The sequence below is a fragment of the Stenella coeruleoalba genome (assembly GCF_951394435.1).
Source record: "Stenella coeruleoalba genome assembly, chromosome: 7".
NCBI classification, from domain to species: domain Eukaryota; kingdom Metazoa; phylum Chordata; class Mammalia; order Artiodactyla; family Delphinidae; genus Stenella; species Stenella coeruleoalba.
The window spans coordinates 18,967,927-18,992,450 of record NC_137153.1 but is presented as its reverse complement, the minus strand read 5'-3'; the positions used below and the strand labels follow the sequence as shown (position 1 = coordinate 18,992,450).

The 24,524-nt window shown below is 40.3% G+C and overlaps 1 protein-coding gene across 4 annotated transcripts in view; it reads right to left on the bottom strand.

Moving 5' to 3' along the window:
• The window catches only part of CCDC25 (coiled-coil domain containing 25), a 45,010-nt gene extending 21,324 nt beyond the window's left edge, over positions 1 to 23,686 (bottom strand). For 2 of the 4 annotated variants that reach the window (XM_079925621.1, XM_079925622.1), the window contains exons 1-5: positions 23,571 to 23,686; positions 18,792 to 18,839; positions 13,004 to 13,043; positions 8,270 to 8,321; positions 2,110 to 2,185 (exon numbers count right to left, since the gene is read on the bottom strand). In XM_079925621.1, coding sequence (XP_079781747.1) covers positions 2,110 to 2,185; positions 8,270 to 8,321; positions 13,004 to 13,043; positions 18,792 to 18,839; positions 23,571 to 23,598 — 244 coding nt within the window. In that variant the 5' untranslated portion in view covers positions 23,599 to 23,686. Of the gene's footprint in view, positions 1 to 272; positions 376 to 2,109; positions 2,186 to 8,269; positions 8,322 to 13,003; positions 13,044 to 15,144; positions 18,753 to 18,791; positions 18,840 to 23,570 lie in introns of those variants that run through there. The other 2 variants (XR_013828952.1, XM_079925623.1) reach the window with 2 other exon arrangements.
• Positions 23,687 to 24,524: the final 838 nt, after the last annotated feature.

Below are 24,524 nucleotides of genomic sequence, written 5' to 3'. Positions count from 1 at the left end.
AAATACATGAAGGGAAACAAAGTCTGTGGTCAGATCAGAGATGCTTAAATGCCAGCTTAGGAAGTTTGGGTTTAACTGTAGAGGCAAGGTGAAGGGTGTCACAGACAGTGTCTAAGCTTTTAGAAAGTTTAATCTGGCAAGAGATTATAAAATGAATAAAGAAGAGGCTGACCAGATTCTATGACGACAAACAGCGCTGAAGGTGGTCAACCAGGGAGGGAAATATTTTAGTAACACAGTGACGCAAATGTAGTGTACTTAGCAAATCTCACAGCAAAGACAATCTTCTTCACTCCTCAGCATCCTCTGCTATTGACTCCTGAGAGTGAGACGCTTGGGCTTAGCTCCTTATGAGTGAGCTATCCCTGTGGAAGGCTGAAGAGGAGAGAAGAGTGATTCAGTGATTCAATGACTCTTCCTCTTTTCTGTTTTCTTTAGAACTAGTAAACTATAAAGGGATTAAGAAGAAAGAGGCCGGGCCAAGAATAAGAGCAAGAGTCCAAAGCTCTTTTAATAAATTCACATCTGCTAGCCAGGGGCACGAAAACACATTAAAGAGGTTGCAACACACAAGGAAGGAGGATAATGACGTAGTTTCAATTTTTATTATTTTTCTTTCCATAACCAAAGATTTTAACTGGAAATCTGAGGAGCTCTTCTTCTACTCATAAAAATGCAATGTCCTAAAACTAACTGCAATTTAATGATTTATGGAGTTGAAAATGAATGGCTCTGTAAGACAAGACTTCCAGTTTCTTTGGCTAGGCACCTGATTCAGTAAATCTGCCGAGTGAGATGCAGGAAACGCAGCCTAAGTGATGGGGGAGGGAGCACACTGCCCAGCTCTTCTATAATCACCAGCTCCCGGTACCTGCCGTCGTCTCTGGTCTGCCCCATGCTTATCTTCTATGCAAACCGTATTTTTTCCGAACCCTCTGGATCACCCCTCAATTTTATATCAAACCAAACTTACCTCTACCTTATCTAGGTCCATGTCCTACAACTAAAATCCACTCTACTAGCTCATTTCTAGCAGAATACCATCACCCAGCTCCCCTTTATAACTGCCTCCTCCACTCCATTAATTGTCCTTCTTGACCTATACTGACTTGACAAATTAAATCTTGTACAGTAGAACTAAACCAGCACCAAGGCCAATACTGCAGGTCCTACTTAAAACATGGAGGCCAATTGTCTCAACACTCTTTGCACATTAGAATCACCTGGAGAGCACTGTAAAAATACTGATTCTAATGCATCACCCTAGACATATTATTTAAGATTCTCTGGGAGATAACAAGATCAACGGACTTGACACCTTCACAATTTACAGAGAGAAGAAAGTATGGAAGGAGAGAAGGAAAGAAAGAAAAAGTAGGAAAGAGTAATTGGGAGACTTGGGTTCTAGAATCTAGTAAAAAGTAATGGAAACAAAGACATCAACCAACATTACAAATAAAGCCATGAGACACATCTCTTGCTTGGCAATTAACACAATGTAATTTCCAAAAGTCTTTCTACAAGTAACGTTAGGGGTAGGCAGGTCTAGACAATTTTCTTTTTTTTTAATTAATTAATTAATTTATTATTTATTTTTGGTTGCATTGGGTCTGTTGCTGTGTGCGGGCTTCTCACTGTAGTGGCTTCTCTTGTTGTGGAGCATGCGCTCTAGGTGCACGGGCTTCAGTAGTTGTGGCACGTGGACTCTAGAGCTCAGTCTCAGTAGTTGTGGCGCACGGGCTTAGTTGCTCTGCGGCATGTGGGATCTTCCCAGACCAGGGCTCAAACCCGTGTCCCCTGCATTGGCAGGCCGGTTCTTAACCACTGCGCCACCAGGGAAGCCCTAGACAATTTTCTATTCAAGGTAAAGAAAACAGGGTAAAAAAGGCTTGAGATAGGGCCATGAAAATTAGAGGGGCTGGGAGGTTGGCTTTCAGGTCTCTGACAGGTAGTGCAACTGCCATCTTAAAGAACAAAACAGGGGAAAGGCATATTACATGTCATTCCCTTGACTCAAGCTAAAGTCAGTAATATGTTCTCTAAGATGTAATCCATTTCAGACACAGAGAAAGTGGTGCTAATTCTGAAAACACCTCTAGGAAAACTGACCTTGAATGCTATTGGCCTTCACAAGATGGGCACAGTCCATCAGTACTTCCTTTGGAATGTCTTCTATTTTCTCCCCCTGAAACACAAGAATAAACCAAATGGTCCACTACCTTGTCACTGATCAATACTGGAGCACTTTTATAGGGCTTTGCTACCTTACTAGGCACCATTTTATTAAAAGCAGAGGCTCTTCAACTGTATTTCAAAACATTGAAAAACGAAGTCCATTGTGGAAATGTTTAAGAGAAGGCAGTAATATGGAAAATCCTGACTTAATAAGTGGGGAAGAAAACAGGGTATGAAAGAAAATTACTAAAATATTAACTGTATTTATGTCTGAGTAATTTTTCCCTCTTCTCTTTCTTACTTTTAGAAACCTTGTGGAGAAATGGTGCCTATTTTTGGCAATGGGAAGTCTTCTTAGCTGAGGTCCCTACAAACTTGCTCTCAAGAGACATCTTATAGTTTTGGGTCTCCATGATCTGGTAGGTCATCTACCCTCGGCATTAGTCAGGAACCAAGCTCCTGGTGTGTTAGATATAACCTTCTACTGTAAAAGAGAAAAAATACTGCTTCATTCTCTTTACAGATACTGTATCAAAGTCAAAGCTGAATAAGCAAAGCCATTCCAAAAGAATAAAAATATCTGAGGCAAGAGCTAGTGGAAATCAACTCAGCACTTGGCTGTTAGGCATGGGATTACTGAAGCACTTCTGTCTGGGAATGCAATGTTTTATCTACCTAAATAGTTGAGATAAATTAAGTTTATTCCATTAGGTTTCTCTTTTTTTCCTTATTTTAAATGTTTCAAAATGGAAATCTCAATTACCTAAATTTTCACCAAAAAATACGTGATTTAAGTTTGTCACTACGTTAACGCCACATCTCATCCTGTGAGATTCCCTGACCACTTAAACAGAGGAATCTGAATTTACCATCTTGATAACACAAGGTCATCATCATGAGTATCAACCTTTACACTAGGCTCTAATATAGTGATAGTGATGCCTTCAGGGGCATCTAAAATACACAGAAGCTGACTGACCCTATACTAAATAAATCAAATAAATAATTAAAAAACAAAACAATAGCTACCACTTTTTGAATATCTGCTTTTTGAGTGCTAGGTACACTAAATAAATGGCCATATGAAATGGATAGTACTACGCTCACTTTGCCAATGAAGAAAATGAAGTTTAGCGAGGTGAAGCAACTAGGCCAAACTCCCCAATATCTAGTAAGTGACAGAGCTGAGAGATGAGCCCAGGACTAACTAAAGCCATGCTCTAACAATTGGCCCCAGAGTGTGGTGCTTATGGAGTTTCTGTGGAAACGTACAGCTTCTTGGTCCTTGATATCAGGCTATGTCACAACATCCCTTCTTGCTACCTGTACCTATTGCTTTTCCTGAAGCAATAGCCTCTTCTTGTTTTGCTACTTCTAATATAATATGAGCAGACCAAATAAAATAAAATAAAATAATTCAGCTTAGCATTATGCATAAAGTCAGAGTAAACAAACTCTGCGTGGAGAGTGTAAGGTACTCTCCACATGTAAAGGCCAGAATTTCGACTGTGGGCTTTGTGCCATCTGTGTTAATGAGATAAGCAACCTCTTGATAAGTGAGATTTTTTTCTATAGGTTTCCAAAAATCAAATAAGCCTAGGAAAAAAACACTTGTTGAATATCCATGATCTTCAAGGCTTGGGTTGAATTCACCTGAATTTGACAAAGAAAGAATGAACACACATAGTGCTTAGCACGTGCTAAGCACTGCTAATAATGCTTAACTGAAGCATTATTCTAAATGCTTCAGTTATGCTAGCTCATTTAATTCTCACAACAACCCAGTAAGACAGGGACTGTCAGCTCCCTTTTACAGATGAGGAAACGCGCACAGCTGAATAACTTGCTCAGCGTCGCACAGCTGGTAAGCAGCAAGGCCAGGATACAAAGCTGGCAGTTTGGCTCCAGAGTTTGGGTTCTGAACTACTTATACTTAGTCTCACTGCATCTCCAACACTTACTTGGTACCTACTAAGTGCAAAGGGCTATGTCGTTTACTGCAGGAGATCAACCAGGTAAAAGTTCCTTAAGGAGCACATATTTTTATCTAGCACATGATGTGCTTCCAAAAGAAAATGAAATCAAACTCCTGTTCAAACAAGGTCTAACTGGTGGTAATGTGAACTTGGGACTACCCACCGTTACTTCCATTTTCTGATGCAGCAGAACCCAAAGGAAAAAATTTAATCTGAACCAAAAGAAAAGTTGGGAACACCATACTTTATCTTCTCTAGACTTAAAATAGTTCCAAAATGGCAAGAAGTTGCCTAGGAAAATTCAGAATTTTGTTCCAGCAAAGAGCTCACAATCTTCCTTTTTTTTTTTTTTTTAACAACACAGTTCTCAAAAATATAAATAGAATAAGTAAAGATGTGGTAGAATGTTTTACCTTGTTAGTAAATTAAGGAGTAAATATTATAAGCATAATGAAGTAGCATCTTGTATTTATTAAAATGGTCAAAAGGTTGCTATTTTTCTGAAGTTATACAAACCCAAAAAGTTTTTGGAAAACCTATATATATCAGGTAGCATTTTAAACCAGCATAATATTTTCAAAGGGCAATCTGGCATAAAAGGAGTTATCAAAATGTTTTTATATTTTGACCCAGTAATTTCATTTCTGAGAACTACTCTAAAAAAAAAAAAGAAAGAAAAGAAAAGAAAAATAGAAAGTAGTTCATTAAAAAAATATTTCTTGTTGGGGATTCATAACGCTGAAAACTGTAAACAACTTATATTCTGACAACGGAGCTTTCAAATTAACTGTGGCATATTATCAACTCAAAGCAGCCAGTCAAAACAATAAATATGAAAATAATGCAGTAACGTGAAAAAGTTTGTAAACTGTCACTTTAAAAGTAATACAATCTTTTTGATATCGAGCTCCAAGAGCTGTTCATGTATTTTGGCGATTAATCCTTTGTCCGTTGTTTCATTTGTAAATATTTTCTCCCATTCTGAGGGTTGTCTTTTTGTCTTGTTTACGGTTTCCTTTGCTTAAAAGCTTTTAAGTTTAATTAGGTCCCATTTGTCTTTTGTTTTAATTTTCATTACTCTAGGAGGTGGGTCAAAGAAGATCTTGCTGTGGTTTATGCCAAAGAGTGTTTTTCCTATGTTTTCCTCTAAGAGTTTTACAGTGTCTGGTCTTGCATTTAGGTCTTTAATCCATTTTGAAAAAACCATAATTCAAAAAGAGACATGTACCAGTGTTCAGTGTAGCACTATTTACAATAGCCAGGACATGGAAGAAACCTAAATGTCCATCGACAGATGAATGGATGAAGAAGATGTGGCACATATATAGAATGGAATATTACTCAGCCATAAGAAGAAACGAAAATGAGTTATTTGTAGTGAGGTAGATGGACCTAGAGTCTGTCATACAGAGTGAAGTAAGTCAGAAAGAGAAAAATAAATACCGTATGTGAACACATATATATGGAATCTAAAAAAAAAAAAAAGGTTCTGAAGAACCTAGGGGCAGGACAGGAATAAAGACGCAGACGTAGAAAATGGACTTGAGGACACGGGGAGGGGGAAGGGTAAGCTGGGACGAAGTGAGAGAGTGGCATGGACATACATACACTACCAAATGTAAAATAGATAGCTGGTGGGAAGCAGCTGCATAGCACAGGGAGATCAGCTCAGTGCTTTGTGACCACCTAGAGGGGTGGGATAGGGAGGGCGGGACGGAGGCTCAAGAGGGAGGGGATGAGGGGATATGGGGATATGTGTGTGCATATGGCTGATTCATTTTGTTGTACAACAGAAACTAACACAGCATTGTGAAGCAATTATACTCCAATAAAAATGTATTAAAAAAAGTAATACAATCAACCAGGGGAAGCCAAGGTGGAATGCAGACTGAGACAAAAGAACCTAAGTGTGTGACAGACATCACTGAAAGGCATGAGGTGGGGAGGGCAGGGAGCAGCTGACAAGTAACTTTGAAAAACAGCATTTTGAATGGAAACTGTAATTGCACTGTACTTTAGTTGATAAAGTTGTTTCTTATGGGGATACAGGCTAACAAATCTGAAACCACTTCCATATATACTGGATTCAAATAAGCAAATGATGGTGGATGGTGGGAGCCAGGCTTCCCACTGTCTGAGAAGGAAGTAATAGATAAGCAAGGAAGGAATGTGAGAAAGGCCCCTGTAGTAATGGGTTCATCAGAGACACCAGTCATGTTTCGCTTACTGTAGATACAGAAAAAATTATGCATACGAATTACTAACACGGGTTAGTATACATACACCTATTTCCTAGCTCTGTCACATGAGAGGGCCTAGAAGCAATGATACTCTAGTAGCAATGAGCACACCCAGAGTCCAGATCTTGATTTCTAAATACCATTTCCCAATAAAAGAAACCAAAGTTCCTCAGAAATGGCTGATCCTAGAGCTGGAGCAGGGAGAATACAAGATGAGCCTGGAGCATCTTGAGTCTCAGAAAGTAAGGAAGTGCTCAAAAAGTAAAATGACAGGAGCATGTCAAAGGAACACAAGAGGGCTTCCCTGGTGGCGCAGTGGTTGAGAGTCCGCCTGCCGATGCAAGGGACACGGGTTCGTGCCCCAGTCCAGGAAGATCCCACATGCCGCGGAGCGGCTGGGCCCGTAAGTCATGGCCACTGAGCCTGTGCGTCCGGAGCCTGTGCTCCGCAACGGGAGAGGCCACAACAGTGAGAGGCCCGCGTACCACCAAAAAAAAAAAAAGGAACACGAGAGTCAAGCTGGAAGAGTCAAAGCAGGGACAATTTTAGCAACAAAATGACACAGTACTGGATTATAACCCAAAGTAAAAAGTAAATGTGTGAGTCCATACTGATATAAGTAAATGACTGAGTTAAATACATGGGAGAGAAGAGACGAATCTTCCTTACAGAAGAATTCCAAACAATATATGCAGGTACTCCCCACACCAGGACGTGGAGCTCTCCCCCTTGAGTACAGGCTGGACTTAGTGACTTGCTTCCAAATAATAAAGTATGTGGGGAGAAGAGCAACTCTTTAGTGAAAAAACCTGACAAACATTACCCTGGCCAGGAGATCAAGGTTAACACCATCAGTGGTAAGTCCTATTAATGCATATACCCCTGACATGATGGGATAAGAGCACTTCACCTCTGTGCTATTGTTCCCCCAAACCCGTAACTCCAGTCTAATCATGACCTGATCAGTACTTCTCAAACTGTCAAGGTCATGAACAAACAGGGAAAGAGTGACAAACTGTCACAGACCAGAGACTAGGCAGACATGACAACTAAAATGCAATGTGTGACGCTGGACCAGATCCTGGAACAGAAAAAGGACATTAATGGAAAAACTGGAGAAATCCAAATAGAGTGCAGATGTTAGTTAATAGTGATGCATCAGTTCTGGTTTCTCAGTTCAGACAAATCTACCACGGTAATGTTAAGATGTTAGCAATGGGGAAAACTGGACATGGGGTATATAGGGACTTGTACTACCTTTGCAGCTTTTCTGTAAATCTAAAATCATTCCAAAATAAATATTTTTAAAAATACTCATAACAATTATCCATCCCTATGATTCAACTACACAAAAAACAATAGATGGATATAAAGACAGATTGGAAAAACAGTGGTTTTATGTGACTAGGGAACATTAAATCTTTTCCCTTTACTACGATAATGCTGTTTTAAACCTCCCAAAGCAGCCCCTGATAACTAGGAACATATATGCCCTTGGTGAGGCAGGAGAATCACATGAGTCTGAAAAAAAGGAACTACAACATGATCTTCCTAGAAGAAGACAAAGTCCAGTAGTGTCAACTGAAATGGCAGGGAGAGAGAGCAGAGGTGACACAGAGCACACCTCAGCTGGCAGGACAGGGCAGTGCTTCTATCTGGGAAATATGTGCTGTGTCCCCTTCCAAGCCTCAAAAATCACCAGCATTGCCCTTAGTGATTTCCTGGGTTGGGGGAAGACATCTCTTCGTTTGCTAGTTTGTAGACTTTTGTACATATTTATTACTCTAAACAATTTATTTGCCCCCAGAAAAGGACAGAGGACAAGATAGGATGCTCATCACTACAGAAAGTCACGAATCCATGTTTAAATCCAGTTACCTTATGTAATCGAAGGTATACATGAGCCGAAGAGAGTTTGTCCACATGAAACCTACAAAGAATGAAAACCACTTTTAGCACGAGGTACAAGATAACCATCTCCTCAGGCCACCTGCATTTATAGCATCCCAATCCAAAAATATTAATTCAGTGCCTACTGCACACTGAGCACGATGGGGGGCAGAAAACAGTCACCACCTCCAAAGAGCTCACTATCAACTGGGAGAGGTGAGAAAAACATGGAAAGATCTGCAGCTGTGTGAGACTAAGTACCAAGACGAGTACAGGAGGCAATGAATGTTAAAAGCCCAGGGAAGGGTGATTTTTCAAGTGAGAAAGAGCTATCAGTGACCCAAGGCTTCAATGATGAACTGAGACTTGGTGGGTCCCAAGCTGAACCACGGGACTTAGAGCAAACACGGGGAAGGAATTTTAGGTGAGAAGAGAAGGGAATGAAAGAAGTCAGCAAGACTCCAGGGTTGCAAGCCTGGGAGACTCACAGGACCACTGACAGTAACATCTTACAGTTGGAGAGGGAGCCAGTTTGGCAAAAAGATGACAGGTTTGGTTTGGGAAATGTTGAGTTTCAAGCGATGGCAAAACAATCCAAAGAGAATGTCAATCACGGAGATGGAAGAGTCAGGTGAGGACTGAAGCAGTAAGCAGACCACATCACCAAATGGGTCAGACCAACAATTCATCCAGCCTTACCTCTGACAATGACACTAATACGCGTCTCCTGGGAAAGCATGGTGATTGCCCTTTATGACGCTGTCCTAAAAATATTCAGAATGCCCTCTCACCCCAGTATCCTAAATATACCTTTCATTAAGGCTCTATCATTCACCAATTTAATTAAATCTTTTAAAACTTACTTCTTTTTTCACCTAGTTCAACGTTTGGGGATTTTAAGTTTTGCATATTTACAATTCACCAAATGAAGTTGACCCGCTCTTTCCAACACCCAGAGAGGCCTCCAGAATGCTAGTGATTTCTGTTAACTTTTCTCTTCCTTAGTCCTTTCCTTTCCAGACTGAGGAATGTTCAGTAAAATCCTAAGGAGGCAACGTCACGTCCCATTATGTATTTCTTTAGACATTTTCTTAGCATTAATGGATTTTTTAGAGCTGAAAATGGTTACACACTCATACCTGGTCCAAGAAGTAGGCAGTGTGATTCTATATAAAGGTCAAGATTTGCTGTTTCTCATGCCCTCTTTAAAAAGGTTAAGCATCTTGCTAGTCACTTTGGATAAAGAAAATGTTTACACATTTTTGGCAGTCTATGATGACTCTAGGTCTTATGCCTAACCATTAGTGACAGCCAGAAATGAATACAACATCTTAGTTTGATTTATTTTTCTTCTGCTGGTTCATTTACTTATTTGCATTCCCACGTAAGAGATTCCTACTGATTATCATCTGCAGCTTGGCGTTTTCCAGCCAGAAAATGTGTTTTTTTGAAAATCTGGAAATTATACCTCACTGCTCTGTTTCAGAATCTTAGGAAAATACCCCATTAGTAAGCAAGCTCAATTGAGAAAACTTCTCCCATTCCAATTTGTTTTAAGTTCTCTATTTACAACAACTCTTTCCTACATACCCATAGTAGCTTGATTGTATTCTGATTTTCCTTAAAGGTCTCTGATGTGGAATTTTATCAAAAGACATACACAAGTAGTTTAATGTATATACACACTGGGTTCATACATAGGCAGTCAAAGTCAAACACACCCGGGAATATCACTGCTGATTTACACCAACTTCAGGCTTGTAGGTACACCTCTACAAAGTGCAAGGGGAATGCAGGTCCCAACGGTGCTTTGGTTGAAATGTAAAACGAACAAAAAACTCAGTTCTGTAAACAAACTATTTTGAGCGAGTTTCCTTAAAAAACCTTCCAAACCTCCCAAAATGCTCACTCCAAGTTTAAATTATGCCCACCAGTTCCCTAGTTCCCTCTCTTCCTTGTTATCTTCCTCTCCCTGCTTAATCACTATTACTCTTTATTGAATGCAGAGACTAGAAACATGAGCATCCCTGACCTGAGAATGTAGAGATGCACGGGACCCCAAGCTGGGTCGTTTAACTCCTTAAAGTGGGGTCTCTGGAAATACTACTCATTAGGGGGTTTGGAAGCAGTGAACACACACTCTTTGTATTTTCCTTTGTTTCAAATGAATTTAGTTCCACTCTCATTTAATCCTAGAAAAATTCTTTGCTTAAAAGCACCTTAGGAGGTTTCCTGGTATAAACTGAGATGTTGACATTCCCAGAGGTTAAGTTCCAGGTTGAAAATCTGCCCTGGAATGTAGATCAACTGATTCATTCTCTGCACGCCCAGGAATGTTTCCAGGATTGACAGTTTATTAACTGTAACAGGTCTTGAAATTTACGGCTATGCCAGCTCACATCTGACCTAGGATAGCTTCTGGAAATAAAAGTCAATCACTTCCGACAACAGACATTAAATCTCAAGATTAAAGAGTGTCGAAATGGCTGTTGGGCAGCTATAGACACCAGTCTGGTAAGTGCCTTCCAGAAGTCTACCTTAACGAAACGAAAAACCCAAGTCATGATACATGAGGTGTAGGTTGTAAATTGGAAATTTCTCTTCCACTTAATTTTTTTTTAAATGTCAAGTAAAAGGATGTAGTGAACTGACTTTCATGGTGCATCTGAGTATGTAACCTTTCCTATGCAGGTATTTCTGCCCCAAACCTTACAGCAGGTAACTGCGTAACAGGTGTGATCATCCTTATCTCTTGTGACAGATCTGGAGATCTTTGGGGCCCTAAGGACAACTGAAATAATCCAGCCAAGGGTGACAGGTACTCAAAATGGAGATGACCAGAATGCAGTTACTGTGAAGAAATGTCCAGCAGAGATCATTTCCAGACAGGCAGAGAGCTAGTCAATTAGAAAGTCCACATCTATTGAACACTTACTATGTGCCAGGTCCTACGCTAGGTAGTGGGACAGAGCAGTAAACAAACCGGATGGATCACTGTCCTGGGCTGGGCGGGGGAGGCAGGGGAGCAGAGCTTATAGTCAAGCGTCCTAGGAAGGTAAGCAGCACCCGATGCAGAAGCCCTGAGCAGTGCAACCTGCCCACCTGAGGTATGGGGGCACCAAGCAGTGTCTACCTTCATGACATATTTGAGTTCAGAAGATGGGCCGCTGTGCTGGAACAGGGGGTTGATTTTTTTTTATCAGCCTTTAAACTTCCTCAGGTTTCTAGTGCCTCTTGGTTCCTGGAGTGTGGACTTCAGAGAGGGCAGACAGCCAGGGAAGCACTTCCACGGGGTTAGGAGGCGGAGCCTTCAAAATGAGGTAGGCTGGAGCCAGAGAGGCACCCTTCAGTGGGCTCCTGCAGGTAGGCCCGGGGATCCGAGAATGGCTACATCTAGGGAGTAGCTTAAGTTAGTCTCTGGGCAATATCTTTCCTATCAGATGTCCAATGCTGCATACCTTACTGAAAATCAGTCAACTCTTCTAAAAAGTGGCAGCCTAAGCTCTGTCACTATAGGGAATTAAGTGAAGGATCTGGGCCCAAACAGCCTGAGGGAAGACAGAAACAGGGATCTAGAACTCGAGCTGGCTGGGGGCCAGCAATGACCCGAGTGGAACTGTTCAGTTTCCCTTAGCCTGAGTTTCCTCATCTGAAAAATGGGCATGATATTGGTAACTATTTCACAGGGTTGTAGTAAAATGCAATGTGTTAGTGGAGGTAAACACTCAACAGGATCTGGCCTACAGTTTATGTGTTTGGTCAATGTCCATTACTACCATCACTAAAGCCAACAGGATCCGAGTGTTTCTCCTCAGAGACGGCATTTGGTAGGGGGGTGTTAGGAGTTGTAGAGACCATATCCCGCTCTACAGTAGGTAGAATTAGGCTCCAGGAGAGAGACATCACAAGGGTTAGAGGGAGTGGTAGAAGCTGCAGCTAGAAAAAGAAAGCAAACTGAGTATGAGAGCATTACATGAAAGAAAAAGAAAGTAGCAGGAATCCATGAACTCCTCACAGGTTTTGGGTTTGAGCTGTAGAAAAGCCCATATAGCATCCCAAGGCAGTTAGAAAAAGAAAAGAATTCAACTAAAATGAAGGGTTTTTTTTTTCTGCATTTGTTTTGTTGTTTTTTTAGACTGGGTTTGGTGAGCAGCAACATAAAATTATCTTGGAAGGAGGCTAAGAAAGAACATATTATCATTTTTGAAATTTCCATAAATTCTTTTAGAAAGAAGGGGTAGGGGCTGGATCAAGCCAGGGTTAAACTCTTTGTTGAGAAGACAAAAGGGAAGCCAGTCTGTGTTTTCTTTAAAGCTGGACCTGGTCAGATGCTCTACCTATTCCACCGACGTGGAAGCTTGCATCTATTTTCTTCACTGCTTCTTGTGAAGCCTGTATCCATCCACTCAAAAAGAGCGGTCTGAGTGTGTTAAGTGCAGTGGTCTCAGTAACCTACTATGAGGAGACACACAGGAGGTAAAAGCAAGCCTATGTTCCTGAGACCTTTGCAGTGAGGCCCGAGATCTAGCCCTAAAACCTCATTCCCAGTTAACGTGGTAATTATAAATGAAGGGAGCTGGCAGTCAGCTATTTACCACTGAATATTCATAGACAAAACGCAACGCATGAGTTCCTAGTTTTAATCATAGGAGTCAGGTGGTTGGTCAAGGCTAAGAAAGTAAATAATGATCCATAAAAAGCAGAACCAAAATTGCTACTTACCAAATATCTTCAGGCCAGCCATACTTTATCAGATCTTCATCTGCAGAGACAGGAGAACAAAGAAAAGGAAAAACAAGAGAAATGAAGGTCTTAAGGGATACAAACTACTATGTATAAAATAAATAAGCAGCCAGGATATATTGTACAGCACAGAGAAATAAAGCCACTATTTTGTAATAACTTTAAATGGAGTACAATCTATAAAAATACTGAATCAGTAATGTTGTACACTGAAACTACTACAATATTTTATTTATTTATTTTTAATTTTAATTCAGTTTTAAAAGTATTCTTTGGTTCTTTTATTTATTTATTTTTTGGCTGCGCTGCACAGCTTGAGGGATCTTAGTTCCCTGACCAGGGAGTGAACCTGGGCCCTGGCAGTGAAAGCGCCAAGTCCTAACCACTGGACCGCCAGGGAATTCCCTAACATAATATTTTAAATCAACTATACTTCAATAAAAATAATTTTTAAATTTTTAAATAAAAGAAAACTAAAAACATGTTTTAAAGAGAAGGTTAAATGAAATATGCCAAAGTTTATCATAAGTTGGGAAGGGAAAAAAAAAAACAATCTTTTCCACAAAACTTTTTCTCTCCCTTAATAAAGAGTAATTCAAAGAGGCTTTGATGATTGAAAATACCAGAAAAATTTTTTTGATAGTTTTTACAACTGGACGATTATAATCATAATTTTGTATAACATTTATAATCTAAAGTTCAAAGATATTTCTATTTGAAGATAAAACTAACACTGGCAAATCAGAGCAACTGAGATGTTAGATAATGTCTTAGAAAACTGATTCACTATAACAATACTTATATGTTAAAATGGTTTTGCTACAACTTTAAAACCAGTGGACTGCATTTTACGCCTTAAAAATAAAAAAGCTTCTCAATTATAAAATTGTAGAAAATTAGGGAACAAAACAAACACCAGAAATACAAAAAAGAAAATAAAAATCACCTAAAATTCTGTCACATATGAAAATAAAAATAGAAGAAATAGGTAAAAGTTAAAGTAACTGTCTCTGAGAGTAGAACGTGGGTATTGAAAAGGATGGGGTAGAGAACTGATGTTTTTTACTATAAGCATTCTGTTATTACTTGAACTTTTTTTTTTGCGGTACGCGGGCCTCTCACCGTTGTGGCCTCTCCCGTTGCGGAGCACAGGCTCCGGACGCGCAGGCTCAGCGGCCATGGCTCACGGGCCCAGCCGCTCTGCGGCATGTGGGATCTTCCCGGACCGGGGCACAAACCCGTGTCCCCTGCATCGGCAGGCGGACTCTCAACCGCTGCACCACCAGGGAAGCCCTGAACTTTTAAACTATATATTTGTTAGATAAAAATAAAAATTTTAGAAGTTCTTTGGAAAAAATGACTACTTGATTCTATCATATGGATAAACTTTTCTGTTGTTGACATTTGGATTGCTTCTAATTATAAATGCTTCAGTAAATACTTTTTAAATAAATATGTCCATACTCCTGATTATTTCCTTAAGGTGTATATCTAAAAGGTGAAGTATTCATTCAAAACATATGCATATATATGTTTGTTTTGTTTTGTTTTTTTGTTTTTGGCTATACCACATGGCTTCCAAGATCTCAGTTCCCCGACCAGGGACTGAACCTGGGCCATGGCAGTGAAAGCGCCAAATCCTAACCACTAGACCACCAGGGAACTCCTACGTATGTATATTTTTAAGGCTAATGATATATATCTCTACAGAAAGGTTATCTCAATATATACCTCTAATAGCCATATTAATAATTAGTAATACAGAAGCATTACTTAAATTATTAAACCTAAAGTTAAAAATTGTAAGGTAAAGTGATTCACATATGATGATTTAAAATGTACTCAAGTATATATAAAATGTACTCAAGTATATATAAAATGTACTCAAGTATTTAAAATGTACTCAAGTACATAAAATGTACTCAAGTACATATAAAATGTACTCAAGTATTTCCAGAAAAGTACATATAAAAAGTACATATAAAAAGTACATATAATGATAGAGTACATATAAAAAGTACATATAAAATATAAAAGTACATATAAGTACATATAAAAGTACATATAAGTACATATAAAATATAAAAGTACATATAAGTACATATAAAATATGTACTTACATGATGATAGAGTACCCTCTTGGATGAGGGTACTCTAAGCAACTGCAGACACCTTGAGTTTTCTGAAGGGTTTTCTACTAGCTTAAGTAAGAAGCTGAGCAAATAGCCGGCCAGTAATCAGAAAAAGGGAATTATAAAAACCTCTTTTCCTCATTTGGGCAATGTTTGGCTCCCTGGTGACACCTGCTGGCTAATAAAAAGAACACACCTGAAAGCTTTTTAGAGAAAGTGACTCATTCAACTTAAAATTCATTTATGTTCCATCCAGCCCTTAGCCTGAAGTCATCAAGGCTATTAGAAGTAAACGTGATGTGCTAGGAGCACTGGAGAACAGGCAACTCTAAAATGTAATACCAGGCTTCCCTGGTGGCGCAGTGGTTGAGAGTCTGCCTGCCCATGCAGGGGACACGCAGGGGACACGGGTTCATGCCCCGGTCCGGGAAGATCCCACGTGCCGCGGAGCGGCTGGGCCCGTAAGCCATGGCCGCTGAGCCTGCGCGTCCGGAGCCTGTGCTCCGCAACGGGAGAGGTCACAGCAGTGAGAGGCCTGCGTACCGCAAAAAAAAAAAAAAAAAAAAAAAAGTAATACTGTTCTTACAAAGCAGACTAAGAGAGTTGGATAACTCTAAGAGTGCCTGGGGAAAAGTATTCTACATACAGATTTTTTTTTTCCTACATATACTTTAATGACAGCAAAACACCACTCTAGTGGGCTCCAGACAGAATCTAAATTTATATCTGCAGACATAAACTCTGTATCTAGATTTTATCTGTAGAGAGAAATTCCTACAACGGAGGTTTAAAGGATTCATTCTAGCCCATCCTAACCCACTCTTCCACGAAGCCTTCTCAGCTCTCCCTAACCACATTTACCCTCTGCCCCCTCTACTTCTACAGTGTTTGCTATTAATATTACTTCATTTTGCCCCTACTTTTGTTTAATAGACTTTACTTTTTAGAGCAGTTTTATATTCACAGCAAAACTGACTGCTATTTGGTTTTGTATGTGCCTCCACCTGAATGAACACTGAAAACACAGACTCAATCTTCCTCTTTGGATACTCAGAGGCTGGCACATGGCCTCACACAGATCAGTCCCAGCGAATAGGAAACTACAATGGAAGGGAAAAGAGACACGGTGGGAATGTCCCCAACACAGCTGCCTGTGTCAGCAGCACTGGTAGCCCATCAGTGAGCACCGGAATCAAAGCAGCCTTTCGCTGTAAGACATACATAAAGCTGTCCCCGCCCCGCCAGGGCTGCACAGTGCAAAACCCGCACGACCTCGGCTTTAGGTGTCTCTCAGGAACCTGAGTCTTGGGTTCACACCCTTCGTGTGGTAGAAGGGAAAGCAGACTTGGTCAGGTTTGGATCCATATCTACTGCAGATAACTAGGACTCCTATAACTGTGCCTTATTGTTCAATGTAATATAGGGAGACAGTATCCCCTCCCCAGCTATGTTCATCAGGAGGACGCTATGAGAAAACTTATCCATGACAATTCACGGGTTACTAGGAGAAATATAAAACTCAAGTATTAATATACTGCAGACAGCTTCTCCATTAAGTCACAACCAGAGTCAATGGCATAAATTCATTATAAGGAAAAAACCGTTTAAAAATTAGTTATTTTATGCTATTGGTTTTTTCTCTTGGCTAGGATGTGACAGTCTTGCTTATACTGATTCTGCTTATGGTTATAGCAGGGTTTGAAACTGTTACATAGATCTGATTTATAATTATATAGTTATATAACTATATCACATTATTGTATTTATAACATTATATATATTTTATGTGATGTATGTGTATATACACCAACTACATATACTTAGCATGTGTAACTATACATACAACTATATGTTTTTATAAAACTATATGCATAGTTATATCTAAGTTATATATAACTTATCACTGTTCTTTGACATCTTTTCATTTGGGGCCTTATTTCATTAATCAAGTGTCTCATACTGAAGAATGTTATACTTGTCTCTTTTAAAGGATCAAGTTTAAACTGTCAGTTACAAACTGCACCTAGAACAGACACCAATGGTTTTAGAAAAGGAAAAAAAAAAAGCAATACCTGAGGGTTAAAGAAAAGTAACTGAAGTGAATCAGGCAGCTCTCAGACTACTGAGGCAGAGTCACCCAGGCCTGGAGTATTCCCAGGGGAGAAAGGAGGTGGCTTTGGGGAGCTCCAGAGCTCCAGAGAGAACCACCAGTTACTGAGCGCCCACCGTGGGCCAGGCACTCTCCCCAGGCTCTTTCATTTAACCTTCACAGCCCTGCAAGGCCGATACCGTCCCAGGATCCTCTTCTTACATCTAAGAACCCAGAGGTTCAAAGGGGTTAAGTAACTATGGCTAGTTTGCTGAAGAGCGGAGACTTTAACCCAGACTGGCCAGACTTCAGAGCTGTCTTTTCCAGACATGATGCTACCCTCAAGAGAAGAGCAACTGTGCTTTTCAAGCTTGAAGAAGAGGAATTCTGTCACCTTCTCCAAGCTCCCTTGTTGCAGTTCTTTCCTCCCTCTTCAGTGTCCCACACCCTGAGGGTCAGTGCTGTCACCTCCCTGCTCTCTCTTTTTTAAATAAATTTATTTATTTTTATTTTTGGCTGTGTCGTGTCTTCATTGCTGTACGCAGGCTTTCTCTAGTTGCAGAGAGCGGGGGCTACTCTTCATTGTGGTGCACGGGCTTCTCATTGTGGTGGCTTCTCTTGTTGCCGAGCAAGGGCTCTAGGCGTGCAAGCTCAGTAGTTGTGTCTCGCGGGCTCTAGAGCGCAGGCTCAGTAGTTGTGGCGCATGGCTTAGTTGCTCTGCGGCATGTGGGATGTGGGATCTTCCTGGACCAGGGCTCGAACCCGTGTTCCCTGCACTGGCTGGCTGATTCTTAACCACTGCGCCACCAGGGAAGCCCTCCTCCCTGCTCTCTTGATCAAGAAAACTACAGTTCCCTTTCGGCACCTCCCGCCACTCATGCAGTCAAAAAGGCGATCCCTAAATCAGTGTTTTTCTTGTAAACTTTAGATCAAATGCATTAGTGAGTCAGAAAATTAATTTCGCAGGTTAAGACTAATTTTTTAAAAATGAGATAAAACAGAAAATAGAGGGCACAGAAAACAGTATGGGTATTTTTTTGTAAGTTTTTTTTTAGTTAGGTGAATGTTTGTATCATTTAGTCATAGGAATGTGCACAGTATGAGATAACGTGTTTTATTCTGAGTGGTCAAGAAAGCACTGTTAACATTTCAAGTCAAAAAGAACCATCTTCTGCCTCAAAACAACCAAGATATGTTTCTTAAATGAGGTAAAAATGTAAAGAAAATGATCTTTTCAAAGTCCAAGCCACAGATTATTTTTATTTGATGAAAACCAGCACAAGTTAACCTCTAATTCCTGTCACCCTAAATCAAACGATACCACAAAACTCTTTGTAAAGTAAGATTCTAATCAGCCACAGGTGGTCCAATTAGCTCAACTATTATCTGATATAATGAAATTCTAAGAAAGTTAATCCTTTGGAATTCCTTATAACAAGTTAGATAGTAGTTAACTGAAAACTCATATCCAACAAGCCATTGGGAGAAAAGGCAATTAACACTTACCTGCTGGAAATTTCAAAATCAAATGCTTTTGAAAACTTACTTTCATATTTATCCTTTCCCATGTAAATAGTGTAAGCAGATGAGTTAACTAAGACAAAACAAAAATAACAATAGTTAGATAACTTCAACACCGACACAACTGTTTGATGGGAAAAACAAGTGACGAATGCTTATTAGGGGTCGGCAAAACATTCATGGCCTGTAGGCCAAATCCAGCCCTGTTTTTGGACAGCCCTTGAGCTAAGAATGATTTTTACATTTTTAAAGGGTTTAAAAAAGCAAAATGAAGAAGAATAAGCTAGAGAGACCGTATGTGGCTTACAAACTCTAAAATACTGACCATCTGGGGAAGGTTTACCAACCCTCATTAAAAATGGCTACTTTCCTACTTTCTCAGGGATTTAGTTCAATGCAATTCCAGTTCAGTCCTATACTTTTGCCTTCTTCAAAATAGTTTTAAAAAAACAACGACCAAAACTCTTCACCTCAACCATTTAAAAATAGGTTCCTATACTTATGCAAGTTTTATTTTTCATAATTTGATTTAGTTATGTCCAAGGTGTGCTGCAAATTATAATAAGCTCCCTATCACATTCAGGGGAAACATTGGCTCTCAAGCTTCTTCTAATCAGTGGCTCTGAACCCTGTTTACACGTTAGAATCACCTAATTTTGCCCCAGCTCCACCTAAGACCAACCAAATCCAAATCTCTGGGGATTGGGGTTTTGCAAAACATCTCTTTTTACAGCGATTCTAAGGTGGAGTCAGCATTAGGAACCACTACCCTAAATCAAAAACAATATTCTGGGTATGGTTTACCTTAGAAATGACATTTGCTTTCCTGAGCTAGTGTGTTTTGATGTGGGCATCCTCCATCTGGAATCAGTTAGGTTTTGTAATTGAAATTCTAACTGGGTCCTGGTTTTCCGAGCTAGTCTACCAAAACCTGTTAGACCCCGTTTGGACCTAGACTCCTGAATTAATAGCCACTGAGCCTCTGCCTACAAAGCCTGACAGACAGGTACAAGCTTGGGCCAGGCAGTCTGCTGGCTGTCGCTCCAGAGAACTACCGTGTGAGTGGAGCTCTGAAGGCTGGGAAGCAGCACTCTTCCATTTACAGATTCTTAAATTCAGGATTGCCTGAACATTCAGAATGAGAAGCTTCTTAAATGATCAATCATAGCTGCCTCTCTTGGGGACAGAAAACTCCCAATTCCTTCAGTTAGCAGTTATGGTGACTACAGTCCATAATTACTTGGAAATAGTTGAGAAAAATAACTTGAAAGAAGAGAATTTTGCACTGACAGCTGACAGAAATACTTGTCTATAACAGAGCATTATATTAGCTTGATAAGCCCTTTGCATAGCATATAACAAATGCCAAGTGCAGGAGTACAACTAAAAAGTGTTTCAGATCCTCTCTGTACATTGTTACATGGGTACACCCTTTTGAGCCTATAAATGTCACCACTAGGAGTATATATCCTACTAATTAATACTCCGTCAAGCAGTGATGTTCTTTTTACAACTTAAACACTCATTAGTTAAGACTGGTTATACACACTATAGAATATCCATAAACAAAATACCATGTACCCATTAAAAAGAAAGGATAGGTGAAGAAATTAAACAGCAGAACAGTATTTTTGTGTATCTATATATAGTAATATTCAATTTGTAAAAAATAAGTAACTGTGTATACATAAACATGTTTACATATATATTTTTAATACACGTACCCATTTTCTTTATACTGTGCAAGGATATATATTTAATTGTTAACAACAGTTACCTTGTCTACTTGCTTATAAAATGTATAGATGGTTTTTGTAATCAGAACAAACGTAATTTTTTAAAATGATCGAAATAAACAAAGCTGTCTCTGCAGGACAAGCTATCTAAATTACAGCCAGGAGAATGACAGATGGTTCTTTGGATGGTTGACCTATAAAATGAGGTGATTAAGAACATAACTGCTACAAGCCCAAACTGAGGGGCATTCTACAAAGTAATTCTTCAACTGACAGTGTCAGTGTGAGAGACAAAGACTGAGCAATGCTCCAGATCAGAAGATGCTAAAGAGTAATGAATGACAGCGGAAAGCAACAATGATTTGTAATTTTCCTTTGTTATACATTCACCACTAGGACATTGATAAAAACTGAATAAAAGCTGCTGATTACATACTAGTATTGCTGCAATGTTAATTTCCTGATTTTGATAATGAAGAATGTCTTCTGATAAGAGAATATCCCTGATTTTAGGAAAAACACCCCGAAATATTTAGGGGTAAAGTGCAACTTACTAACAAACGGTTCAGAAAAAAAAAATCTGTGAGTGTGGGGAGAGAGTTGGGTGGGGAGGGGAGCTGGAAAAAGAAAGAGAAAGGGGAAAAGAAGGAGATAAGGTATATGTGGTAAAATGTCAGAATTTGGGGAATCTGAGAGAAAGCTATAAAGGAAATCTTTTACTATTCTTATAACTTTTCTGAAATACTGAAATTATGTCAAAATAGAAAATTAAAAAGGAGCATGACTGCTGAGTAAGAAATCTGAATTAAGCTCCCATCCATGTTAGAGGGATAAAGGAAAAGTAAATTGAATTATTCTAGTATTTTTGTTACTCTCACCCAAATATTAAGGTTGATTAGTATGGGAGCTAGTTATCTTGAAGATACCTGATACAGGTGTAGCAACCAGGCCAACTTTAGAGGCACTGTGATAATTTCATAATTTACAGAACAATCTATCTTGAGACAGATGCTAGTAAAAGGTACTAAAAGTACAAGTGAAGTTAATGAGCCATGTGAAGGTAATCTGTGGGTCCATAAATCAGAGGGGCTTAAATTTGACACTGGAAATATAGCAAGGCTAATGTTTCATTATTCTCTTATGAGAGTGTGAAAGAATAAAACTAAGCAGATTTTAGTTTGAGATACTAATTTTAAAAGGGAAGGCAAAAACTTTCTATTGAGATTTTCAATCCATTTTTTTAAAAAGTTTTTTTGCAGTAAACCATCAGTTGCTTGAAAAGCTTGGCTATCTATACGAAGTCATTTCCTGCAGATTCTGTATGTTCAAGTTGTTTTCTGTACTAGGATATATACAGTTTTACTACTATCTTACTGGAAGTTATAATTTTTCCATTAACTTTGCAATTTTAAAAGCTGCACAAGTGCAGATTTATTAGACTTAGAGGCCAAATATTTTTCTGACAGGAAGCAATTCTGATGTTACAATGGAAGCCAATGAGAAAAATATGATCCCCAAATCAACTGAAGCACTCTGTTCTATTAAGGGCACCTGCGTGTGTATGACTAGCACTCAAGGAATTTAGAATCACTTTAAGGAGAACAAAGCAGCCAGCATAAAATACATTTAGTACCTATATGGCCTGCCTATAGTTTTCATTCCATTGCTGGACTTCTACGGGTAACTATGTTGTCAGGGACTCTCATGAGAGGCTACGAAGAGACACTCCAGTTATCTGGAGGGGCAGGACAGGACAGAGGGAGGATGAAAATGCTATTAGGGGCCTATAATGATTTTTCAGGCTAGTTTGAATTCTGTTTCTAGTGATTTTAATAATATGGGTAAGACAAAATTAAGCCTATAGAGACAAAGAATAGCTTACGGCACACCGTGGAAGCCTAAACTACTGAGAAAAATGAGATATGATAGTATGACGGAGTAGCAGGGGAGGGGGTCTGTGAGTTAGAACTTCCCTGGGCTTCAACGTTCTCATCTCTAAAGAGCAAGTACCACTCTACTGAAACCCACACAAACACTGTGCAGCTAGTTTCACTTAAATCTCACCTTTAACAAGTAGGCAGAGACAGTAGCAACAGAATAGAGTGTGCTAGAAGTCAAAAAATATCATTCATTTATTCAATAAGTATTTATTGAGTAACTATTATGAGCCAGGCACTACACTAGAGAAACCAGGAGATCCTCTCCCTGCCCTCAAGGGGCTTACACTCTATCTCAAGTAGACAGAGTTTAATATCATATAACAAATGCAATGCCAAAGGCATACATGGGTGTTAAGGGGATCCCCGAAGAGTTATATCTAAGCAATCCTGGGGGGGCGACAAGGCGGGAAAGGCATCTGTTAATGACTGGCGAGGGCTGTCTCAGGGGGAGAAGCAGCTAACTGGGGGGTTGATTGTAGGCAAAGAGAACAACATAAGCAGAGAAATGAAGACAGTATTTCCTGGGAACTAAACACACCCTTTCCTTGCCTGCCAAAGACAAATCAGAAACATTATCATGTCACTTTTCAAGATCTGGGACATCAACTCTGCCCAATGAGTGGCTGTATCGCTATTCCAGAGTCTTTTTATGGCTTTCTGTAACATCCAGGCCCTATAACCCTTTCCTAGAAGGCTAAGGCGCACTTCCGGTAAGGCAGAGTTGTTGGCAGATGTCTCCTTTCTTTCTCTATGCGGGCAATTACCAGGGCGCAGCAAGATTAAAGGTTACGGGGGTGGGTGGGGAAGGGAAGACTTGGGATAGGGGTGCGAAGAAGTCCACAAACTGTCCAATTCCAGGTAGCGACAGGTATTTCTGAATAAGGGGAAAGAACAACTCCCGGAGGCAAAGACAGCAAGGGAGATGGTGCCTCTACGCGCCCCCAGGCCCTGACAAGGGGGCGCACGGGGTGGACTGGGACGGACACGGTGGGGGGACCATGAGGACGCGGGAAGAGGCACCCACTGCCGAGGAGGCGCTCAAGGACCAGGCTCAGCGGCGGCCTGGGGGTTTCGGCTTCGGAGCCCCGCGGTCGAGCAGGGACCCGGGAGGTCTCGGCGCCCACTCACCGCTGCTGCTAGTGAAGTAGAACACCATGATCCCGGCGGCGGCACGGCGACTCCAGCGCCGAGCAGCGGCACTTAGCCCTGGAAGATCAAGATACCGGAAGCGCGGAGGCCGCGTTCCCCGGAACTCCTCCGCGCACTTCCGGCGGACGTCGGGCAGTGTCATAACGGCGGCTGCTGGCGGGCTACCGTGTCGGCGCGCTCAGAGCTCAGCTTACTAGGGGATTGAGGGGAAAGAGGATGGAGCCAGGACAATAGGTGATTGGAAAACTGCGGGGAAACTCCGTCTTTCTAAGAGAAAAATGTCATTCACTGACTTTATTTTCAGAACCTCCACCCCGTGAGCGGTCAAATTTTGAGGCTTAGCTCTTGGTCTTATCTGCCTCCTTTCAGCCGCATCTGGCCTGCCTGAAAGTAGAAACCTGTTGTCTTCTTCACAGCTAGGCGTTCACTGAGCCAGTTACGGTACTTGGCACTTAGTAGGAGCTCATTAAATTTTGAGTGAACCCCAATTCCTCCACTATTCTCATTCTAGGTCCATCACCTACTGGGCACATTTGGTGCTGCACTTAACCTTAGCTGTAAGATGAAGATGAATAGAGCTGCTAATTCACAGGCTATTTTGCCAGGGTTAAATAAGTTAATGGGCAAGACTGGGCAAACCTCTGAACCTCAGTTATCTTCCAGATGTAAAGTGGGAATGATCTGACTCAAGGGAATTTCCCACAGCACTTAGTTTTGACCTGACTATTTCTCTTAACTTCATCTGACCGACTTCATTCTGCATCACTTAACTAAATTTATTTAGAACTAAGAAAGTGCCAGAGACTGTACCAGGAGCTGGTACACAAAGATAACAACAGTAGCTAATAATCAGTAAGTGCTTTAGGAATCTTTGGGCTTTGCAAAGGAAGAACCTAGCTCTGTCCTATAAATAGTCATTGTTTTCAGGCCCTC